The sequence below is a fragment of the Macaca mulatta genome, chromosome 9 (genome assembly GCF_049350105.2).
Source record: "Macaca mulatta isolate MMU2019108-1 chromosome 9, T2T-MMU8v2.0, whole genome shotgun sequence".
Classification (NCBI taxonomy): domain Eukaryota; kingdom Metazoa; phylum Chordata; class Mammalia; order Primates; family Cercopithecidae; genus Macaca; species Macaca mulatta.
In genome coordinates, this window is record NC_133414.1 from 31,650,571 (window position 1) to 31,676,358 (window position 25,788).

Below are 25,788 nucleotides of genomic sequence, written 5' to 3' on the forward strand. Positions count from 1 at the left end.
GATGCGGTCTCACTCAGCCTATGTTGCCCAGGCTGGTCTTGAACTTCTAAGCTCAAATGATCCTCCCGCTGCAGCCTCCCAAAGTGCTATGATTACAGGCATGAAGCACTGGGCCCGGCCACTTCCTGGGTTCTTGATGGTTTACACTTCTTACTTCTAGTCTTTTCCTAAGACTCATCCATATTCCTGGCCCTGGGTTCTATGATGCCTCCTCTACTTCTTTATTTGTTTAAGCTAGTTCGTGTTATTTCTGTTATGTATAATCAAAGAATATTCACTAACATATAGTTGGCAATAAAGAGGGGAAAAGTTCCCTAGTGGTCTAGTGCCTAGGATTTGGCACCTTCACTGAAAGAGGAAAAAAAAAAAGATACCACCCTCATTATCTAACAAAAAGAGTACTAGTTAAATAAATTATGGTATACCCATTCAATGGAGTACTTTGCAGCCACTGAGGGTGATACAGTAGATTGAACTGCCAAGACACTACTAATGGGGAAAAAAAATGAAGTTATAATTTGTGTAGATAAAGTTACTATCTGTAAAGATTATGTTCTGGGTTTTTTCTTTAAAAAAAAAAATTTATATACACAAAGGAAAAAAATCCAGAATATATTAAATTATTCACCAGGTTATCTCTGGAGGCAGTGGGACCATCAGAGATACTTACGTTATATATTTCTATATCTATCACTTTATAATCAGAAAAAAAACAGATTAAATAAATCACTGTATATAATTCCTACAAATAAATGTGGTATTTTCTCTATTGATTTGTCATTTATTTTTATATTAAAAGGACTAAAAATAAATTTCCTTTAAAAATTAAAATTTCAAGATTCTTCCTTAGCCATTTTGTTATAATTTACCTTCATAACCTATTTCCCTGTCCATTCTATTTTAAAATACAAACACACACAATTTATGTTAGGAATAGGAATCCAAACAAAAGCAAAGACGGATTTGGGGTCAGGAAGGCAAAAGGAGGTCAACTGAGAAAGCAGTATTAGACTACATCAGGAGGAGTCATGGTGGACTCAATCTCAGAAGCAACAGAAGGATTAGAATCACTCAGAAGAAAGGTGATAGAGATTTTTTAAATTAAGTACTATAAATGAGAGAATAAAATCCTTGAGGTAACAGAAGTGAAAATGACAAAAAGAAACAGCTCTGAATAATGGAACCAGGTGCAGGAAACTGGTGAACTGTGAACCATGAGCAGGAGTGCGGTAGTTACTGAAGCTGCTCACCAAATGTTCTGTATCACCTTTCTTGGCATTTGGAAGATTCCATGTTCTTGCCCCTCTAAGGTTAATCAAAGTCATGTGATTTGCTTTGGCCAGGGAAATGTGAGCAGGGTTTTAAGTATCACTTCCAGGCAGAAACTTCGAGAGCCAATGCTCAATTCTTCACTTTGCCTTTCCACTGTTCAGTGATGGTGTGCAGGTGGAGATGAAACACTGGTCAGCCCGGGTGCCTGAACTACAGAGTGCCCCTGCTGACCTGCTGTGACATATAACCTCAGCCACAGATAAACAGGTGATGTGGCAAGCCACTGAGATCTGTGAGATACGAGGGTTGTTACCAAAGCATCACTAAGCCTAACCTGACTAAAAATGCAAGCCACGAAGAATCACAATGGACTCAGTACAGAAATAAAACACTGCTTTCAGGGAAAATTACACTTATTATGAGCAAAGGAAAGATATTCTCAAAAATGACTGTCCTCTATTAAATAAATAAAAACTAGAAAAACTCTTCAGAGACAGATCCATAAATAATTCCTATTAATATGTGCTATTCCTATAGCACTATCTATTAGCAAATCATCTGATAAAGAAAAAACAGAAGCACACTGTCCACAGCAATCATTCAGATAACAGAAAGCAGTACTCAAGACTTAGGCATTTAATTCTTACTTTTATTACCTAAGTCCTCTAAGATATAGAACCCTGTAAGAAAAAGCAAAACTGAAGGAAAGACCAAAGGCAGATTTTAGTTTAGTATTTTGTGCTAACATAATCTTTGTGATACGTCAGGTGACATATTTCACATGTAAGTAACTTTTACACACCAAACATTTTATGAACATTAAAATTACTATTTCAGTTAGCAAATAACTTTCCTTCTTTTTTTTTCCTTTCTTTTTTTTGAGATGGAGTCTTGCTCTGTCGCCCAGGCTGGAGTGTAGCAGTGCAATCTCGGCTCACTACAACCCCGCCTCCCGGATTCAAGCGATTCTCCTGCCCTCAGCCTCCCGAACGGCTGGGGCTGGGATTACAGGCACCCGCCATCATACCCGGCTAATTTTCGTATTTTTGTGGAGAGGGGGTTTCACCATGTTGACCAGGCTGGCCTTGAACTCCTGACCTCAGGATATCCGCCCACCTTGGCCTTTTCCCAAAGTGATGGGATTACAGGCGTGAGCCACCACGCCCAGCCATAAGTAACTTTCATTTATTAATTAGCAAATAATTTCAGTCCCTATTGTGCATAGGATATCATACATAGTGCCATAAGACATGCAAAAAAGTCTAACACACTCTTCCTAACTCCCCTCAGATTGGGTTGAGGAATAAAACACACACACAAAAAATTATAAAGCAAGGTGTAGTGCGAAAAGATACCAAAGAACCAAAAGGTAAGAGAAGAGCTCATGAATGCAGAAAGTAGTCAAAGAAGTTTTAATGAATCTGATGAATGTAAGGTGCTTATATTTTTTAATTGTATTTTATTTTTAATATTTTTACTAGCAAAGCTATTATAATCTTGAACAAAAACATATTTCCAAAAAAACCTTAAATAAGCACATGTATGTTTAGAACAACACTTTCCTAATTTAAACCAACATACAAAATGCCAAATTCTGGTTATTTTTGTGTGTGTGTGACAGAGTCTTGCTCTTTCGCCCATGCTGGAGTGAGGTGGCGTGATCTCGGCTCACTGCAACCTCTGCCCACCCTGGGTTCAAGCAATTCTCCTGCCTCAGCCTCCTGAGTATCTGGGATTACAGGTGCCCGCCACCACGCCCAGTTTTTGCATTTTTAGTAGAGACAGGGTTTCACCACATTGGCCAGGCTGGTCTCGAACTCCTGACCTCAGGTGATCCACCCACCTTGGCCTCCCAAAGTGCTAGGTTACAGGCTTGAGCCACTGTGCCCGGCCGAAAATGCCAAATTGTTTAGTAAGACTGGAGCACTGTCTTTAAAACATCTTTTTCTAAATACCTCTATACCTCAGAAATCTAAGAGTAAGACTCAACTAAAAGTTTCTAGGCCAGGTGCAGTGGCTCACACCTATCATCTCAGCACTTTGGGAGGCTGAGGCAGGCGGATCGTAGCTCAGGTATTCGAAACTATCCTGGGTACCATGGTGAAACCCCATGTCAACAAAAAATAAAAATAAAAATAAATTTAAAAAAAAGAAGTAAGTTTCTAACTCCTCCCCGTTTCCACCAAAGAAAAAATTTTGCTTCCCACTTACATAACAGTAAAATTAAATTGCTGCTGATGGTGGTCAACATTTGAACACTTACTATGTGCCATAAGCACTGTTCTAAATGCTTCACACATACTAACTCAATAAATCCTCTCAAACATTGTATGAGATATGTGCTATAACACCATTCCAATTTTATAGTTAGGACAATTGAGGCAGAGAGAAGGTAAATAGCTTACCCGGGATCACATTACTAGTAAGTAGAATTAAAATTCTGCAGCTTGGTGCCAGAACCCAGGCTTTTTAAACCATTACAACACACTGTTATGCTCCTTGATTATTCAGTTAGTCCTTTATTTAAGACAGCCTAACGTAATTGAAGTGCCCCTGCCAGGAACTTAATACATTTTCAAGTACATGTTAGTCTTAATCTGATCCAGGCCGGGTGCGGTGGCTCACGCCTATAATCCCTGTGATCCCAGCACTTGGGGAGGCCAAGGTGGGTGGATCACCTGAACTCAGGAGTTCGAGACCACCCTGGGCAACATGGTGAAACACTATCTCTAAAAAAAATTAGCTGGGAGCAGCGGTGTAAGCCTGTAGTTCCAATTACTCAGGAGGGTGAGGCAGGAGAATTGCTTGAGCCCAGGAGGTAGAGGTTGCAGCGAGCTGAGATCATGCCATTGCACTCTAGCCTGGGCGAAAAAGATATCATCTCAAAATAGTAATAATAATACTAATAATAATAATAATAATAAAACTGACCCATTTAATTTTTATCTCTTTCCTACTCCTGGCTAGTTTCAATTCAATAAGCATATGGTGAGCAAATTAAGTACACAGTACTGTGGAATAAGTATATGAACAGACGTGATTCCTATCTGCCCAAGTTTATGATATAGCGGGAGACATACACATCAGCTACTCACTAAACATGACAGAAGAAATTTGAAGACAGATAGAAATACCAGCAAGATACTACAAAAAAGGAGTGATTACTTTTGGCTAGAGTGGAGAAAAAAATCAAGGGTGGTTTCAAGAAGGTAGAATTAGAACCAGACCTTGAAAGCTGTGTTAAGAATGACACTTGGGGAATGGAGGGAAGATGCACTCTTGAGTGAAGGCACAGAACAACTGTTTGATCATTACGATATTTACAAGTGCCTTCTATTACTGGAAATGTTAATTAAACAATGTGGTTCGGGCCGGGCATGGTGGCTCAAGCCTGTAATCCCAGCACTTTGGGAGGCCGAAGTGTGTGGATCACCTGAAGTCAGGAGTTCCAGACCAGCCTGGCCAACATGGCGATACCCCATCTCTATTAAAAATACAAAAATTAGCTGGGAGTGGTGGCGCACGCCCACCAGCTATACATGAGGCTGAGGCAGGAGAACTGCTTGAACCCAGGAGGCAGAGATTGCAGTGGGCCAAGATCATGCCACTGCACTCCAGCCTCGGTGACAGAACAAAGCTCTGTCTCAAAAAAAGAAAAACAGGCCGGGCGCGGTGGCTCAAGCCTGTAATCCCAGCACTTTGGGAGGCCGAGACGGGCGGATCACGAGGTCAGGAGTTCGAGACCATCCTGGCTAACACGGTGAAACCCCGTCTCTACTAAAAAATACAAAAAACTAGCCGGGCGAGGTGGTGGGCGCCTGTAGTCCCGGCTACTCAGGAGGCTGAGGCAGGAGAATGGCGTAAAAACCCGGGAGGCGGAGCTTGCAGTGAGCTGAGATCCGGCCACTGCACTCCACCCTGGGCGACATAGCGAGACTCTGTCTCAAAAAAAAAAAAAAAAAAAAAGAAAAACAAAAACAATGTGGTTGGAAAATTGGCTATGTAACAATATATAATGAGAAATGATGACTAAAATTAATTAAGAGACAGAGGATTTCAATACTATGCTAAAGAAAAGAAGCATTCTAAGTTTGTGGGAAAATTCAAACTGAGTGAAGGTAACTCCAACAAAGACTGAAGGTTGAAACACCAAGGCATGACACAAGGAATAAGTGGAAACAGAATGTAGTTATAATAATCTAAGTGAGAGTTTATAAGGGACTGTGAATTTATGAATACAAAAGATAACAACTTAGAAGCAGAATTAAAAGATGGTTAGCAAAGCTAAAATGCCACTAATTAACATGTGAAACATACAGAACTGTTATAAGAACTTAGCACATTTGTAGGAAGATGAACATAAGCTGTTTCAAAACATTGTTTGAAGTATCAACTGGACATCCACATAAAGACTGATGTTCATTACTAGTTTGAAAGATGTAAGGAAAGATAGAGCCATAGAAAATAAACATTGTATAAAAACACATAGCCTTGGCTGGGTGTGGTGAGTCACACCTATAATCCCAGCACTTTGGGAGGCTGAGGTGGGTGGATCACCTGAGGTCAGGAGTTCAAGAGCAGCCTGACCAATATGGTGAATCCCTGTCTCTACTAAAACACAAAAATCAGCCAGGCATGGTGGGATCTGCCTGCAGTCCCAGCTACTTGGGAGGCTGAGACAGGAGAATTGTTTGAACCCGGGAGGCGGAAGTTGCAGTGTGCTGAAATCATGTCACTGTATTCCAGCCTGGGCAACAGAGCAAGAGACTCCGTCTCCAACAAAAAAATAAAAATAAAAATAGGATGAGTTCATGTCCTTTGTAGGGACATGGATGAAGCTGGAAACCATCATTCTCAGCAAACTATTGCAAGGACAGAAAACCAAACACCACATGTTCTCACTCATAGGTGGGAATTAAAACAATGAGAACACTTGGACACAGGAAGAGGAACATCACACACCGGGGCCTGTTGTGCAGTGGAGGGAGGTGGGAGGGATAGCATTAGGAGACGTACCTAATGTAAATGATGAGTTAATGGGTGCAGCACACCAACATGGCACACGTATACATATGTAACAAACCTGCACGTTGTGCACATGTACCCTAGAACTTAAAGTATAATAATAAAAAACAATAAAATAAAATAAAAATAAATAGCTTTTTCAACAGTGTAATTAAATTAAGGCATCCTTTATATCGTTTGGGAGGATGGAAGAGATACTGGTTACTTTTACCATTAGACATGCATGCTAAAGAGAACATAAATGGAAGAAATAATATCCAAACTTGCAAGAGAAAAAAAAGGGGTAAGAAGGAAGTACAGGAATAAAGTAGGAGTAATCTAATAAAAGAAAGAAAGAAAGTGAAAAGTTGCTGGGCATGGTGGCTCATGCCTGCAATCCCAGCACTTTAGGAGGCCAAGGGGGGTAGATCACCTGAGGTCAGGAGTTTGAAACCAACCTGACCAAGGACGTAAAACCCCATCTCTACTAAAAAACTACAAAAATCAGCTGGGTGTGGTAGCAAGCACCTGTAATCCCAGCTACTCAGGAGGTTGAGGCAGGACAATCACTTGAACCTGGGAGCCGGAGGTTGCAGTGAGCCCACATTACACCACTGCACTCCAGCCTAGGCAACAGAGCTAGACTCCGCCTCAGAAAAAAAAGAAAAACAGTGAAAAGCAAAAGCACAGAAAATAGGAAATAAAAAATAAAACAGGAGAAATTAGTCTAAGAATGATCAGTAGTAACAATAAACATATTGAACTCAAAGACTGATAGACTGGAGTAAAAGCATACTGCTATTTATAAGAGATACGCCCAAACTAAAATAACATATATAAAGGCTGAAAATAAAGAAACAGAAGATGTGAGACAAATATCAAGCGGCCATATTAACAAATAAAATAGAACTTAAGACAAAAGCATTTATAGAAATGAAAAAAGCAGGTGTGAGGGATACAACAAAACAGTCCAATAAGGAAATATAATAATCATGTACCTATATGTAGCTAATATACCCTTTGGATAAAACAAAAATCAAAAGAATTTTAAAAAGAAATTAACAAAACCAAGAATCATGAGATGTAAAAACATCTCAGTAACTAGATAATGAGGTTAAAAAGAAAAAATTAGTTAAGATACATAATTTGAATAACAAAATAGGCAACTTTGACCTAACTGAAAATTTTCTGAACCCTTGAAAAGAATTAACTCTCTGCCTGCATACGTACAGAATATTCACAAAAATGATCACATAGAACAATACAAAGAAAGACTTTACAATTCCAAAGAATCAATAACAAATATACCTTATTCTTTAACCACAATGTTTAATAAGTTTAGAAATCAACAGTTTTATTAAGTTCAAAGATTTTTCTTTTTCTACTTGCTTAACTTTAAATGATTATAGTGTTCAAGAGAAATAGATTTACCTTGTGAGTGCTGAGGTTTCGGGTTTCATCTAGATCCAAAAACATGTCCAAATCACATCCTAACTTCCCAAAAGTATTGACTGAGGAGCCAAAGGGTCTGACTACGCAGTCCGGAAAATATGCAGCGGCTATGTCTTCAATGAGAGAACAGGTGAGATATCGGAGCTTAGTGTTCTCCTCTGTTAGCTGGAACTCCTTCAAGAGAGTGTTCAGCTGATCGTCTATCTAGCTAGCCGAAACAAAACCAACAAAATAGAGAAAAAGTACAGGTCATATAAAAGAGTTACCATTTTACTTTGAAAGATTTGGTGGCTTTGGAGACCTAACTTAGAAATATGCAGAGCCTGGTGCGGTGGCTCACACCTGTAACCCCAGCACTTTGGGAGGCTGAGGCTGGTGGATCACCTGAGGCTGGAAGTTCGCGACCAGCCTGACCAACATGGAGAAACCCAATCTCTACTAAAAATACAAAATTAGCCAGGTGTGGTGGCACATGCCTGTAATCCCAGCTACTCAGGAGGCTGAGGCAGGAGAATCGCTTGAACCCAGAAGGCAGAGGTTGTGGTGAGCCAAGAACGCACCATTGCACTCTAGCCTGGGCAACAACAGCAAGACTCTGTCTCAAAAAAAATAGAAATATGCAACATTTTCTTCTTCAGTCTTAAAAGTGGATTAAAAAAATATTCTTAAAAAACCACCAAGGATGCCAGGCGCAGTGGCTCATGCCTATAATCCCAATACTTTGGGAGGCTGAGGCGGATCACAGGAGGCCATGAGTTTGAGACTAGCCTGAGCAACACAGCAGGATCTCATCTCTATTTCATTAAAGAAATTATATAATATTTTAAAATTTTTAAAAAGCTCTGAGGAATGCCACTAGCAAAATAAAAGTTGGCTAGAATTAAAACTTTGTAAGCAATGAGTATAAAGTATTGTTTTAAGAAAATGAAAGTAGTAAAGTACTCCAGAAGAGGTTAAAACCACATGTTAGACATTTTAAACCCAAGGGGATGAAAGATCAATGTTAAAAGGCAAGAAAAACTAGAACTACTCAAGTAATGAAGGCCCAAGACCTCTCAGTTTCTCAGAATAACAATCCTGTCTATCCACTAGAAGACTGGCATTAAAATGATCACATACTGAAACTGTGTACTGGAGTATCTGAAGTGAAAAAAAGCTTCAAATGCTCTTACTTGAAACCAACATTGAAAATATCAACTGGCTGGGCACAGTGGCTCACATCTATAATCCATTGGGAGGCCAAGGTGGGAGGATTGCTTGAGCTCAGGAGTTTGAGACCAGCCTGGGAAACATGATGAAACAAATGCTCTTACTTGAAACCAACATTGAAAATATCAACTGGCTGGGCACAGTGGCTCACATCTATAATCCATTGGGAGGCCAAGGTGGGAGGATTGCTTGAGCTCAGGAGTTTGAGACCAGCCTGGGAAACATGATGAAACCCTGACTCTACCAAAAAAAATTCAAAAACTAGCTGGGCATGGTGGAATGCATCTATAGTCCCAACTACTCAGGAGGCTGAGGTGGGAGGGTCACTTGAGTCCAGGAGTTTGAGGCTACAGTGAGCTGAAATTGCACCAATGCACTCCAGCCTGGGCAACAGAGCAAGACACCCTATCAAATAAAATAAAATAAAACAAAATAAAATAAAATAAAACAAAACAAAACAAAATAAAATAACTGACCTAAGCATTCAACTCAAAAATAATAAAAGAGGCCAGGCTTGGTGGCTCATGCCTATAATCTCAGCACTTTGGGAGGCCAAGGCAGGCAGATCACATGAGATCAGAAGTTCGAGACCAGCCTGGCCAACATGGTGAAACCCCGAATCTACTAAAAATACAAAAAATTAGCCAGGTGTGGTGGCGCATGCTTGTAATCCCTGCTACTTGGAAGGCTGAGGCAAGAGAATCGCTTGAACCTGGGAGGTGGAGGTTGCCGTGAGCCAAGATCACGCCACTGCACTGCAGCCTGGGCAACAACAGCGAAACTCTGTCTCAAAATAATAATAATAATAATAATAATAATAATAATAATAGAGAAATAGACTAGAAGCAAAAATTTTCTTATTAGAAAAGTAAACCTTGAAAATAGTATTTTGATAAATAAAGCCATGAGTTGATTCTTTGGAAAGAATCAACTAGCAACTAGCAAGGTCTGGCAAGTCTGAGTAAGAAACACCAAGACAGGTGGGGCGCGGTGGCTCATGCCTGTAATCCCAGCACTTTGGGAGGCCGCAGCGGGTGGATCAAAAGGTCAGGATATCGAGACCATCCTGGCTAACACAGTGCAATCCCGTCTCTACTAAAAATACAAAAAATTAGCCAGGCATGGTGGCAGGCACCTGTAGTCCCAGCTACTCAGGAAGCTGAGGCAGGAGAATGGCGTGAACCTGGGAGGCAGAGCTTGAAGTGAGCTGAGATCGCGCCACTGCACTCCAGCCTGGGCGACAAACCAAGAGTCTGTCTAAAAAAACAAAAACAAAAAACAAAAAAAAAAAACTACCAAGACAAATACAAACAATATTTGAACAGAGAAAAGAGACAGAATCTTGGGCCTGGCATGCTGGCTCACGCCTATAATCCTAGCACTTTGGGAGGCCAAAGTGGGCAGATCACCTGAGGTCAGGAGTTCGAGACCAGCATGGCCAAAGTGGTGAAACCCCGTCACTGCTAAAAATACAAAAGTTAGCTGGGCATGGTGGTGCGTGCCTATAGTCCCAGCTACTCGGGTGGCTGAAGCATGAGAACTGCTTGAACCGGGGAGGAGATTGCAGTGAGCCAAGATCACACCACTGCACTCTAGCCTGGGCAACAGAGGGAGACTCCGTCTCAAAATAAAAAAGAGAGAGAGAGAGAGAATCAGAAAGAAGACATTTTAAAATTGACAGAAAACCATGTACAATTTTATGTCATTATGCTGGAAACAGAAAGAAAACCTAAATTGTTCAAAAGGCCCAAAACTTCAGAAGAACGTGGTTACCTGTGAGTACAAATGGGGCATGGCGGGGAAGGAGCAGACAAGGATTATTATCACTTTTCATTCAACATATCCTGCAGTTTGAATTTTTTAAATACAATCCTATTTATTTATAGAAATACTAAAATTGTAATAAAAATATTAGCACAACAAATGTAATAATGCATTTTTTTAAATACACCTTGACTAAATAGGGTTTATTCTGTGAATGCAAGAATGACTTGACATGAGGAAATCTACAGTGAATCTACAATTCACTACATTAAGACATTAGGAGGGGAAAGAAAAGACATCAGGAGAAAAACCATATATAATTGCAAGATTATATGCCAGTCATCAAGATAATCTCAAATGTCAAAACTCAATATCTACTCAATGTGTTGAGCATGATGACATTCTTAGAAAGCTAGAAATAGAAAAACTCTTTCATCTCATTATGCATCCACCACCACAATTCATCTCCGTAAGTCTTTTCACCTTGTAAAACTGAAGATCTATACCCATTAAACAATAATGTAGCTTGAATATTTTATAGGAATCTTTACTGTTCATTAAAAAAAATGCATATTTCTCAAAGTTGAAGTATACCTAAAAACTTACACTTTCTGCATAACAAAGTAATTCACAGAGCTTCCTGTTTGAAGGTGGCAACTGATCACTCGACTGTATGCATGACTGTTCAGAAGTCTGGTTTTTCAACTTCAGACTGAGGAAACGTGATCTGAATGGAATTGCAGTCTCCATGGCCATGCTTGGAGTACGAGTTCCATTTTGCAGTGAACCTACACTTTCCTTTCGGCAAAATTCTACAACAGCATAGAGACCCTATACCAAAAACATAAGAAAAAACAGAACACATTTCACAATGTATCTAACATACTATTTTAGCTCATATTTTAAAACAATTATAATGCTACAAAATATCAAGTTTTTAAAATTTACAAATGATATGATTCTAACACAGCACTGGTTTTACTCAATTTAAGTAGATTAAGAAAAGGAACACTGGGCCGGGCACAGTGGCTCACACCTGTAATTCCAGCACTTTGGGAGGTAGAGGTGGGCAGATTACCTGAGGTCAGCAGTTCGAGACCAGCCTGGCCAACATGGTGAAACCCTGCCTCTACTAAAAATACAAAAATTAGCTAGAAGTAGTGGCAGGTGTCTGTAAGTCCAGCTAATTGGGAGGCTGAGGCAGAAGAATCGCTTGAACCCAGAAGACAGGGGTTGCAATGACCCGAGATCATGCCACTGCACTCCAGCATGGACGACAGAGTGACTCTATCTCAAAAAAAAAAAAAAAAAAAAAAAAAAGAAAGAAAAGAAAAGGAACCTTAAAACAATGTTAGTTAAGAGAAGCTGAAGAGACTGAAAAGAATGAAGCAGAAAAACCCAAAGGCAAAACAAAGATCCCCTCCCACTGGCCTTCATCTGCAAGTTAAAGGGACTCTCTAAAGTATTCAAGCTGGGCGTGGAGGTGCAGGACTGTAGTCCCAGCTACTCCAGAGGCAGGAGGATCACCTGAGCCTAGGAGTCAAGGCTGTAGTGCACTATGATCCTACCTGCCAACAGCCACCACACTGCAGCACAGGCAACAGAGTTGGACCCCATCTCTTAAAATTAAGCATCCAAATAATGAAATCAGTCATAAATGACTTATAATCCTAAAATACTGCTATAAGAATTTGTAGTCTCATATGGAAAACAAAACTCATTAAAGAAATCCAGATAAGGAAGGTGCAGTATATCAAAGAGAACCTAACTATCATATTGCAAAAGGCAACAGCAAAGAACAACTAATGGAGACCTCCACCCTTGAAAAGCATAAACGTTAAGTTAGATTGTTTTTCAAATACTTACAAAGCTTTCATAGAAGAAATGATTATTAATAGGTCCATGTTGGGATAAATATTTAAGAAACTTGTTTTCACTGATTTTCTCTGGACAACGTATTAAAACAGTCCGCTGTGCCTGTTCTCGTCTTTCATTTTGCATCTCAGAGAATCTCTTTCTAGGAATCTTGTCTTCAAAGCCTATGAATGAGACAAAAACATTTCCACCACATGCACACATAAAATTTTTAAAATATTTTGATAAGGTGTTTTAAAGACTTTATATAGGACTAAAACCAACTTCACCTAATCTATTCTTTTTCTCTTCCTTTATAAGGGTTAAACTATACTACAGTAGTCCCCCCATTACCCACAGGGGTTATGTCCCAAGATGCCCGTAAACACCTAAAACCTTGGATATTACCAAGCCCTATATATACAATGTTTTATCCTATATATAAATTAGGCACAGTAAGCGATTAATAACAATGGGCCAGGCTTGGTGGCTCATGCCTGTAATACCAGAACTTTGGGAGGCTGAGGTGGGTGGATCACCTGAGGTCAGCAGTTCAAGATCAGCCTGGCCAACATGGTGAAACCTCATCTGTACTAAAGACACAAAAATTAGCCGGGCATGGTGGCACATGCCTGTAGTCCCAGCTACTTGGGAGGCTGAGACAGAAGAATCACTTGAAACCAGGTGGCCGACATTGCAGTGAGCCGAGATTGCATCACTGCACTCCAGCCTGGGCAACAGAGCAAGACTCTGTCTCAAAAAAGAGAGAGAGAGAGAGAGAGAGATTAACAACAACTAATAATGAAATAGAACAATTCTAACAATACACTGTAATAAAAGTTATATGAATGTGGTCTCCCTCTCTCAAAATATCATATCGTACTGTGTTCACCTATTTGTGGACCACGGTTGACTGTGAGGAACTGAAACTTGGACAATGGAAACACAGATGAGGTGGAATTACTGCACTTTCAAGTGTTCGTTTGGCTACTCTCCCATGACTACTATTAAAACTGCCCACTTTCTCTGTTTTGATTTACTACGCTTGATGCAAAGTGCTGAAAACGGAGTTCCACAAAACTTTAAAAACAAAACTGGGAAAGTAAAATCACTTATTTAATACTTACACAAATAAGCACATACAAAATTGTGCAAATTGTAACATTCCAAAGACTAAAAGAAATTATTACAAGGCTGATTGTAACGAGACAATGAGCTTGGAAATTTGGTGTTTTGAAGTAAGCTATTAAGGCGTTTTTCGTTCTCAAGGGTCTCGATCTGGCTCAAACAATTAACAATGAGTTACCAACTATCATGTGCTCTGTATCAGGGAAATCAAAGAATTTAAAACCTAGCTGCTGCCCATGAAGAGCTCATTGATAATTTCACTAACGAAGGAAAGAGGCTAGGAGTTTTACAATCACAGGGAAATCAAGACAAGAATTGTGACAGTCAAGAATTAAATATTAATAACCCACTAGCCATGATGGGAAGGCCAACAAATCAACTAAGCATAGAGAGAAAAAAATTATTCAAGTTCTAAGAGAGTATTAAAGCGCAAACCTGAATGTTAACAACTAAATTCCCCCAAGATTTTAACTTCCAGTTAAGTAGTTTAAGGTGTTTGTTTAAAAAGTCTGGAATGGTAGACTCTAGAGATCATAAACCACCAAGTCTGATATCAATACCCTTAACAAGGCCAGACGCGGTGGCTCACGCCTGTAATCCCAGCACTTTGGGAGGTCGAGGTAGGCGGATCACCTGAGGTCGTGAGTTGAGACCAGCCTGGCCAAATTAGCCAGGCGTGGTGGCGTGTGCCTGTAGTCCCAGCTACTTGGGAGGCTGCGACAGGAGAATCACTTGAACCCGTGAGGTTGCAGTGAGCCGGGATTGCACCATTGCACTCCAGGCTGGGTGACAGAGGGAGACTCTATCTTAAAACAACAACAACAACAACAACAACAACAAAACCCTTAAAATTCCAAAGAAATTAAATAGAACAGAAAATGTAAATGATGGATAGAAATCAGCAGAAACTTTTAGTCTCATTTTCTTCAAAAAGGCTATGAAACTGATGGATCAAGGAAATACTCCAAGCCCACTATCTTATTATTTTTTTTTTTAAAGAGACAAGGTCTCCCTCTGTCACTCAGGCTGGAGTGCAGTGGCACACTCCCGGCTCACTGCAATCTCTGCCTCCCAGGTTCAAGTGATTCTCGTGCCTCAACCTCCCCAGTAGCTGGGATTACAGGTATGCGCCACCACGCCCAGCTAATTTTTGTATGTTTAGTAGAGACGGGGTTTCCCCATGTTGGTCAGGCTGGTCTTGAACTCTTGACCTCAAGCAATCCTCCCTCCTTGGACTCCCAAAGTGCTGAAATTACAGGCGTGACACCACCACACCAAGCCTGAAAATACAGCTTTTAACTATGCGCCTTCGCCTCCACTCCCAATGACAATTCTTTAACATCAATCTCTTATTTCAGGCCTGTATCACAATAATCTGACTCCCAAACTAGTCTCATTCACTCCAGTTTTGTTTTTCTCAAGCTATCCTCCACATAACTGCCAAAGTGTTCTTTATAAAATGGTCTTTTTTTTTTTTTTTAAGTCTTATTCTTTGGCTTCTCTGCTTAAATCCTTTAATGATTTCCCCACTGCCTTTAAGATCACATCTAAACTCCATAGCATGACTATAAAGTGCTTGCACCATGTCCCATCTCTCCTCTTTCATGTCACTTATACCATTTCTTTCTGTTGCACTTTTCACATATGGTACTATACACACACAATACTATCACATGCTCTGAACTATCTATGTCTTCTTCCTTCTGGTTGGAATGCCCACCTTCTCATTTTCTGTCTGGCAAACTCCCATTCATCCTTCAAATCTTGCTCAGGTCTGTGAAGACTTCTGACTCTCCATGGCAGAATCTCTTCCACCTCTGTATTACCTTACTTTAACAACTATGAAAGAATGTAATTCATAGTGTTATATTTATTTAACAATACGGAAAAATACTTTTTTCCATATTGAGGACAGAGGCTATTCTTTTCAATCAGACCTCAGTCTACCAACTGTCCTTCCTCCAAGTCGTCCTTATTTCCTTCTCTTATGCTATAGGCTTTGCCTAGACCACCTTACTACTTTTTCAGTTGTGACTGACACCTACACACTCTTGTCTCTCATTTTTTACTGAGTCTACACTGATGTCCAACTGCTTAATGCAAAAGTAAAGTCGAACAGTGTAGAATTTTCTTTTTTCTTTTTATTTTTTATTTTTCAGACAGAGTCTCGCTCTGTTGCCCAGGCTGGAGTGCAGTGGTGTGATCTCGGCTCACCGCAATCTCTGCCTCTGGGGTTCAAGCAATTCTCCTGCTTCAGCCTCCTGAGTAGCTGGGATTACAGGCACATACCACTGCACCAGGCTAATTTTTGTATTTTTAGTAGAGAAGGGGTTTCACTATGTTGGCCCGGCTGATCTTGAACTCCTGACCTCAGGTGATCCTCCTGCCTCGGCCTCCCAAAGAGCTGGGATTACAAGTGTGAGCCACGGTGCCCAACCCAAACAGTGTAGAATTTTCTAAAGTAGAAGCATAAATCCTCTCCCAGTCCTCTTACCCTAACAGCCTCTTACCCTCTTACCCTATTCAGACATTTTCAAGGTATATGTAAACATATACGCTCGTATCCATAGATACACATCTTTTACACAACTGAAATCTTACTATATATTCTGCAACATGTTGTAAGATATTTAATATACTGGGGACATTTTCCCATATCAGAAGATACATATTTACTTTATTTCTTTTAAAAATTACATACTCTTAAATATGTATTTATCATAGTTTAGCCAAATCTCTACTGATAAATATTTAGGTGGTTTACCACTTTTTCACTATTATAAACAACACTGTAATGTCATCTGTATGCAATGTCTCTGCACATTTATGCAAATATGTCCCTGCAGGTGGACTGCCAGCAAAGAGCAGGGATTACATTTGAGAATGAGATAGAAAAGTTTCATTAAAAAAATGGAGCATTGTGCTTGAGAAGATGAAAAAGGCAGAATCTAAAGCCTTAAACAACAGTAGGTTAAGAATGATGTAGACACAATGACAAAGTTGTGAAGGCGGGAACAGAAAGTTGAGGTAATTTATTGCCTCACCAAAGGTTTATCAAATCTATAACAAATTAAAATGAAGAACTAGTAAGTGCTAATATTTTATCACAGATTGAATGTGCAATGTTCTTGATAATACAATATGGTAAGCACAAACTAACATTAAGAAAGGACTGAATAGGCCAGGTGCAGTGGCTCATGCCTATAATCCCAGCACTTTGGGAGGCCAGGGAGGGTGGATCGCTTGAGGTCAGAAGTTCGAGACCAGCCTGGCCAACATGGTGAAATCCCATCTCTACTAAAAATACAAACAAGCCAAGTGTGGTAACCGCGCCTGTAATCCCAACGGGATTATCGCTTGGAGGCAGAGGTTGCACTGAGCCAAGATAGCACCACTGCACTCCAGCCTGGGCTACTGAGAGACTCCTTCTCAAAATAAAAATAAAAATAAAAATAAAAGACGGAATACCATCCTGTATTTAGAATTAAAAACAAAATAAAGATGCATGCATATAATGGGGGAAAAACTAACCTAGCATAGTTTTATAAAAGAGGCCTGAAAGTTTGATGCATCAAAGGAATGTCTTAACTTCTGGATTGAGGATAGAAAGAGAATGAATTCATATAAAGAACATCAGGCCTTATTATGACAAATGTTTTTAAAAATCCAAATTTAAGGGGTAATAGCACCTCTTTGCTACTTACTAATCAGGCCTACTTACTAATCAGAACATATGGAGTATATGTTCTGCTCTGGACGTAATGGATATGAAAGATATTAACAAGCCAGACAGCAACCAGAGAGGAATAACAAAAAGTCTAGAAACTCTAATACAGTTACTACAAATAAAAGAGGATTTACAGTCTGGGAAAAAAATAATAAGAATCTGAGAGCTGAGCACTGGCTTTAAACATAATACATAGCATCTTCTCTTAATAGTTTTCCAAGCACTGTCACTCTTCTGAAATGCACAATAACCTTTTAAGATAGACAGGGTAGGTATCACTGCAGGTGAAAAAACTGCCCAAAGTCAAACACCTAATAAGCTGGGTAGCCTCCTGCAGTTTAGCTGTTGTTTGTTTGGCTGCTGGCATCAAAACAACAGCTAAACCTGTTCAGGTAACAGTTCTGGTAACAGCACACCCCTGCGAGTAAAAAACCACTCTATGTGGTTGTTGTGGAACTGTCACACTTACCCTCCGCCCCATGAGATAGGGATTATCAGACTATTTTGGACACCTCCTCTTCATCCAAAGGGTGGGCATGTGATCAATCAGAAGTTGCAAGCATGGGAACGGGGAGCTGCTGGTGACCATCACCCCCACCATTAACATCCCATGTAGAGGCCGGGCGCGGTGGCTCAAGCCTGTAATCCCAGCACTTTGGGAGGCCGAGACGGGTGGATCACGAGGTCAGGAGATCGAGACCATCCTGGCTAACACGGTGAAACCCCGTCTCTACTAAGAAATACAAAAAACTAGCCGGGCAAGGTGGCGGGCGCCTGTAGTCCCAGCTACTCGGGAGGCTGAGGCCGGAGAATGGCGTGAACCCGGGAGGCGGAGCTTGCAGTGAGCTGAGATCCAGCCACTGCACCCCAGCCTGGGCTACAGAGCGAGACTCCGTCTCAAAAAAACAAAAAAAACAAAAAAAAACAAAAAAAAAAAACATCCCATGTAGAAGAGCCCAAGACTGTAAGGCCACCAAAAATAGCTAAGGAAAATGAAAATACCTCACACTGACCATGTCAATCCAATTGACCTTAAAGTATAATATATGTCTTTTTCCGGAGTTTGGTTACACAGATTGTTATAGTCTCCCTTTTCTACTTAAGCTATTTTGAGTTATTTTCTGTTACCTGTATCAGAAAGAATCCTGAATAATACACTACATACTCTTTTTCTCTTTCTACTACAGCTCTTTCCACTACTCACACGAAACCTATGTCAAAACTGAACAATGTGGAAACGGGAAATTAACAGATTTTAGCTCACCATAAATATTTTTCAACCATTAGAGCCTGACCAAAAATGGAATTGACTGATTTATGAAACAATGTTCCTTATTGTTATAAACTGTTACTAGGAATGTTTTGGTAATGAATCTGCACACTGAATGAAAAACTGAACTGGATTATTTCTCAGTTTCCTTCCAATTATAAAATTACATGCTTCTAGGTGAGTATAAGGTGTAGTTACCTGTCCTTTATTAAAATGGTGAAGACATCCAAATGAGCATTTTGTTATTTGTTATTTCCTGCAAGAATCCCTGAATATTTAGTCATATTATTCTAATGATACAAAATGAAACATTTCCTTAAAAAAGAAAAAAAAAAACAGCAAAGCTACAGTAAATGAAGAGTACAGCCTTGGAATTATAAGTGGGTTTTACTGGCTGGGTGTGGTGGCTCACGCCTGTAATCCCAGCACTTCAGGAGGTCAAGGCAGGCAGATCACCCGAGTACTGGAGTTCAAGATCAGCCTGGCTGGCATGGTGAAACCCTGTCTCTACTAAAAACACAAAAATTAGCCAGGCGTGGTGCCACGTGCCTGTAATCCCAGCTACTCGGGAGGCTGAGGCAGGAGAATCACTTGAACCCGGGAGGCCGAGGCTGCAGAGCCCAGATCTTGTGATTGCATTCCAGCCTGGGTGACAGAGGAAGACTTCGTCCCGGAAAAGAAAAAAAAAAAAGTAGGTTTTTTATACTTTTGCCACCGAATAGCTGAGTTTAGCTTCAACTACTTAAGCTACCGTTGGACTACCCTGTTCTCTCATCTATAAAATGGAATGACAGTATTTTCTTACACACCTAGGCTACGGGGTTGTTTCATGTATCAAAGTGCATATGAACACACTCTCAAATATAAACTCCCATACAAATGTTAAATTACAATAGCTTTTTTGGCAGAATCCATACTCAGATTTTCAGCGTTACTTAGAAATTTTCAACAGAAGTAGCTTCCACTAAATACAATCCAATCAATATTTCAATTAAGTATTTTATAAAGATTTCTCACTGCCTGTCAATGTAAGTCTTTTATACAGTCTGATAAAGACACCAGTTTATTTTAGGGAAAAAAATAGCTCCAAGGAATCGTAGAAATCAACACATTTTGTTTAATAATTTGCCTAAACGTCTAAATTAACTGAGCTAGTGACCTTGCCTAAGCTATTTACCTCTTTGAGCCATTTTCTACATCTGTAAAATGGACACAGTGATATATTACTTGCAAGATTGTTTTAAGAACTGTAAATAGAATACACAAGCTCTTGAGTCACAAGAGAAGTTCAATAACACTGGCTTCTCAATACACAAAGAAGCACATAAATGTAGAGCGAACGCGGGACAACAGCCTGTTGTAGTGAATTCAAATCTGTTAACAGATTGATTTGGTTCAAAATGGCCAAAAAGAATAAAGTAAACGGCAGTACATTATTAGGCAGAACCCCATGTCTAGGAACCAGGAAGCCTCTTGATTCATCAGGCTACACTGTAACTCGGCCTCCAGCAACAACTTAATGTATCAAAATCAGAAATATACGTAAATGATGCAACGACTGGCTCAGATGTGTAGCATTACTATCATTGGGAACACTATTTCGTCAAACTGTAAAGTGCTAGCAAACTGGGTTCCTGATCTGAATTTCATGAAGTCTAAACAATTCCATTACTGTACACAGGAGTCGCCCCGAAGAAACATCACACATCTCACTTCTGCCTCAGCAACAGCGGCGACCCTGGGTTCCCCTAGAGAGATCAGAGGAGAGGAGGACAGGACACAGCCCCACTCTCTTGCCAAAGGGTCCACGGCCGTTTCCACAGGCCACGTGTTCCCCCGTGATCCCAGACTCTTCCCCCTTCCTCGCCCGCTGTGGGAAGGAGCTACAGAGCAAACCGAGGCCACGGTGCCATCACCTGTCTCCACGCTCCCTGAAGGCTGCTCGTCCCTCCTGAGGTCTTCGGCCACAGTTCCTGGGCAACTCAAAAGTCTGAGGATAGGCCGCTGGACTCGAGTTCTTCTCTGGGCACACAGGTGCAAACGGGTCAAGAGCCCCACGCCGGGAACCGCCATGGTTAAAAGCACGAGCGCGAAGCTGAAAGGTCAGCGCGTTTTCGCGCATGCGCCCGGGGGGGGGGGAGGGGCAAAAGAAATGGGAAGCCTCGAGGGTCAAACTACGCGAAAGAAGTTCGGTTTTAGCGGAAGAAAGGAAATTGAAGCCGAAAAGAAGATGCCTGAGCTTTCAGGCATGGTTTACTTCCACAGTCGTACAGTTTACCAAATGAGAAGCTCCATAGAAGGAGCGCGCCACGTACTCTTGTAAATAGCGTCATGAAAATAGAGCCAGAGCCCGGGGCGGTGGCTCATGCCTGTAATCCCAGCACTTTGGGAGGCTGAGGCGGGTGGATCAGCTGACGTCAGGAGTTCGAGACCAGCCTGGCTAACATGGCGAAATCTTGTGTCTACTAAAAAATACAAAAAAAAAAAAAAATTAGCTGGGCGTGATGACACACCTGTAATCCCAGCTACTTGGGAGGCTGAGGCACGAGAATCACTTGAACCCGGGAGGCGAAGGTTGCACTGAGCCGAGATCGCGCCACTGCACTTAAGCCTGTGCAACAGAGCTTGACCCTGTCTCCAGAAAAAAACAAACAAAGTTAAAATAATGGAAAGGCTTTTAACCTCTGAAAGGGGCACCAGGAGCAAGCAGGGCATCATCTTTTCCCTTGAACCATGTGAGGACATTTTACAACCTCTGCCAATATGCCTCGATTCAAATTAAAATTCAAGTGGTTTTGCCAGCCCCTCCTCCAAGTGAGAAGTAAGTACCTCATCTTAAAGGCATAGGAAAGGCATTGGAGAGGACTGGTTCAGTCTTCTCATTTTGAACATGAGAAAGTGGGGCACGGATCAGACAAGGACTGGCTATAGGTCACATCTGGGGAGTCAAAGCTTAAAGTCAGAGCTCTGCCCTCGATTCAAGGCTCTTCCTCAGTGCCTGTGTCGTAACCAGTGGCCCTTGCTCGGGTGCCTGGGAAAAGGACATACCAAACAATGCAGAGAAACCTGCAACTGAAGGCAGCCCCCCGGGGGTACACACTGCTGCTGGAGGCGAAAGGAAAGCAAGGGGCCTCGCAATCGGAGTGTGAGAGAGGACAAACCAACACTGGAACTGACTAGCCAGCTCTGTGTTAGCATGGTGCTATTGCCTTGCAGCTATTTTCTTTTTTAATCATCTCAACAACTCTGGTTGATTAAACCCATTTCATGGATGAGAACACGGAGGCTCAGAGACAGTAAGTAACTAAGGTGGCCTCATTAGAAGTTGGCTGTGCTGGCTGGGTGTGGTGGCTCACACCTGTAATCCCAGAACTTTGGGAGGCCAAGGCAGGAGGATCACCTAAGGTCAGGATTTTGAGACCAGCCTGGCCAACATAGTGAAACCCTGTCTCTACTAAAAATACAAACATTAGCCAGGTGTGGTGGTGGGTACCTGTAATCCCAACTACTTGGGAGGCTGAGGCAGGAGAATCACTTGAACCCAGGAGGCAGAGGTTGCAGTGAGCGAAGATTGTGCCACTGCCCGCCAGCCTGGCAACCGAGCAAGACTCTGTTTCAAAAAAAAGAAAGTTGGCGGTGCCATTTGACCCCAGGTTGGTCCCCAGATCCTGGGCCTTCCACTCGGACACATACTCAAGGCCACCCTCAGGCCACACAGAGTCCTGCCACTCCCACATGGATGTTGAAGAATCTCGAAGTTAGGTAGAAGTATATTTTATTTTGACACTTCCAAGGAAAGCCCTATGTAAACAATGAGTTTGGGGATGGATGTGAGGACTTTTTGTGTGTGTGTGTGTGGGATATTTAATCCCTTTAGCAGAATATAATGTTCTCCAGCCACTTGGCAGTAGCTACTTTTTTGTTTGTTTGTTTGTTTGTTTGTTTGTTTGTTTGAGACAGAGTCTTGCTTTGTCACTCAGGCTGGAGTGCAATAGTGCAATCTTGGCTCACTGCATCATCCGCCTCCTGGGTTCAAGCAATTCTCCTGTCTCAGCCTCCCAAGTAGTTGGGATTACAGGCACCTGCCATCATGCCTGGCCAATTTTTGCATTTTTATAGAGATGGGTTTTCACCATGTTGCCCAGGCTGATCTTGACCTCCTGAACTCAGGTGATCCACCTGCCTCGGCCTCCCAAAATGTTGGGATTACAGGCATGAGCCACTACACCCAGCCAGAAGTAGCTATTTTTATAGAACTATTCTGTTATTAGGTATTACTTCCAGCTCACTGGCCTGCATCTTCCAGAAAAGAAAACTTTGCATTTAATGTTTAAAATGAAATAAATGCTTATCTTTATAAGGTTGATATGGTTTGCATTTGTGTCCCCACCAAATCCATGTTAAGATGTAATCCCCAGGGCTGGCCGTGCAGCCTGGTGGAAGGTGTTTGGATCATGGGGCTGGATCCCTCATCAGTGTCTTAGCGCCATCCCCTTGGTGATAACTGGATGTGTTCTCTGAAACCTGGTTGTTTAAAAGCATGTGGCACTTCCCCTCCATCTTGCTCCCACTTGCTCCATGTGACTTGCCTGCTCCCCCTTTGCCTTCTGTCATGATTGTAAGCTCCCTGAGGCTTCCTCAGAAGCAGATGCCAGTGTCATGCGTCCTGTACAGCCTGCAAAACCATGAGCCAATTAAACCTCTTTTCTTTGTAAATTACCCAGCCTCAGATTTTTTTTTTTTTTTATAGCAATGCAGGAAGGGCCTAATGCAAAGATGTACTGTTTTGTTTTGTTTTCAAGCTAAGGTATATTGTTTATGCCTTATTACAGATTTGAGGGATATCAGAAACTGGGGGATGCTGTAAGCCCAGCAAGGGGAGGAATATTCTATGGCTTCAAGCCTGGGCTCTCCTGCATATGGGGTTTCACAATGGGAATGGTGCTTAATGTATTCAACTAATACCTTATTTGTAGACATCTGTATCATTTTCAGCTTTTAAAATATGATCAGCTGCATTGTAGCCAATATCCCCAGGTAAGTCTTAGCTGATGTACAACTTTATTTCCTTATAATAAAATACTAGAAGTTACTGGTCAGATTTAAGATGTTCAATACAAATTGCTCTCTAGAAAATTTGCTCCAGTTTACCTTCAGACAACCGTTATGAAAGGCTTATTTTTCCAAACCCTCATGGACATGGCTTGGAAACCATGAGGAATACCTTCATAAAGTGGGAATACCCACACTGACATACTTCATTATATAAAAATCAAAACTTCTGTGTGTTGCAAAACACCAGAAAAAACACATGAAAAGACAGAAGAAATTATTGAGAAAAATCATATCATGGTTTCCAAATCTCATGTGTCCCCACCAAATCTCATGTTGAATTCTAATCCCTAATGTTGGAGATAGGGCTGGCTGGGAAGTAATTGGATCACAGGGGCAGATTTCCCACGAATGGTTTAGCAACATCCCCTTGGTACTGTCCGCATGATTGTGAGTGAGTTATCATGAAATCTGGTCATTTAAAAGTGTGGCACCTGCCCCCTCACTCTTGCTCCTGCTCCCACCGCGTGAGACGTCTCACTCCCCCATCGCCTTCCACCATGACTGTAAGCTTCCTGAGGCCTTCCCAGAAGCTGAGCAGATGCCAGCCTCATGCTTCCTGTACAGCCTGTGGAACTGTGAGCCAATTAAACCTCTTTTCTTTAGAAATTCCCCAGTCTCAGATATTTCTTTATAGCAATGTGAGAATGGACTGATACACTCACTAACACTGAGTTTGCTTTTTCTTTTTTATTATTACTAGATAAATATTATTTTATATATTCATTGCCCGTTTGTATTTCTTCTTTTCTGATTGCCGGTGTACTTCCTTGACTCATTTTTTTCTATTACTGTGTTTGTCTTTTTCCCATTTGTTGATGAGTACCTTCATATAGTGGGAATACTCACACTGATATACTTAATTATATAAAAATCAAAACTTCTGTGTGTTACGAAACACCAGAAAAACAAATGAAAAGACGGAAGAAATTATTGAGAAAAACACATTTACGATGAATAGAACAATTTTTCTTTATACCTTCTGTATAGTACTGAGCATCACGCTTAGAAAGTCCTTCATAATCCCCAAGATCATGGAAATACTCATTTCTTTTTTTGTTATTTCTTAGTTTGTTAGTATGTTTATAGTTTTATTTGTTAACATCTTTACAACCACTGGAATTAGTTTCTGGCATGAAGTTTAAAGCAGTAATAACTTTAACTTGATTTTTTCCCAGGCAGTTAATGAATTATTCAAACTTATTGAATAATTCTTTGCTCAATGGGGTGTTAACGCCACCTTTATCACATGCTAAAAAGTATGTTCTTATAAAAATTCAGATTTGTTTCTGGACTTCCTATTCTGTTCCATGATCTGTGATCTTTTTTAAATTCTAAAACTGTCCCTATTCCAACAAGGGCTCCCAAATTCTCAGAAATAGAGTTTGCATTGCTTTGGTGATCTGTGTTCATATTCCTTTTTTTTTTTTTTTTTTTTTTTTTTTTTGAGACGGAGTCTCACGCTGTTGCCCAGGCTGGAGTGCAGTGGCGCGATCTCGGCTCACTGCAAGCTCCGCCTCCTGGGTTCACGCCATTCTCCTGCCTCAGCCTCCTGAGTAGCTAGGACTACAGGCGCCCGCCACCGCGCCCGGCTAATTTTTTGTATTTTTAGTAGAGACGGGGTTTCACTGTGGTCTCGATCTCCTGACCTTGTGATCCGCCCGCCTTGGCCTCCCAAAGTGCTGGGATTACAGGCTTGAGCCACCGCGCCCGGCCCATATTCTTATCTCTTATGTTAGACTCTGAGTTCCCTGAGGGACGGGAAGTCTCAGTCCTCTTTGTACCCTGAGAGCCAAGTGTGGTGTAATGAAGGGAGGGCAAAACAGCACATGGGGAAATGAGGAAGTCCCAGGATTAGGGTTGCCAGATTGAGCAAATAAAATAGGCAGTTAACCTACAATATCAGATAAACCACAAATAGTTTTTGTATGTGTATGTTCTTTGCAATATTTGGGATATACTTCTCCTAAAAGTTATCCAGACATCTCCACTGAAA

General features: G+C 41.1%; 1 protein-coding gene across 1 annotated transcript in view; it reads right to left on the reverse strand.

Moving 5' to 3' along the window:
* The window catches only part of MTPAP (mitochondrial poly(A) polymerase), a 37,725-nt gene extending 16,956 nt beyond the window's left edge, over nt 1-20,769 (reverse strand). The window contains exons 1-4 of the mRNA XM_001083177.5: nt 20,597-20,769; nt 12,568-12,740; nt 11,308-11,532; nt 7,708-7,932 (exon numbers count right to left, since the gene is read on the reverse strand). Of these exons, the coding sequence (XP_001083177.2) occupies nt 7,708-7,932; nt 11,308-11,532; nt 12,568-12,740; nt 20,597-20,753 (780 nt within the window). The 5' untranslated portion in view covers nt 20,754-20,769. The remainder of the gene's footprint in view (nt 1-7,707; nt 7,933-11,307; nt 11,533-12,567; nt 12,741-20,596) is intronic.
* Nucleotides 20,770-25,788: the final 5,019 nt, after the last annotated feature.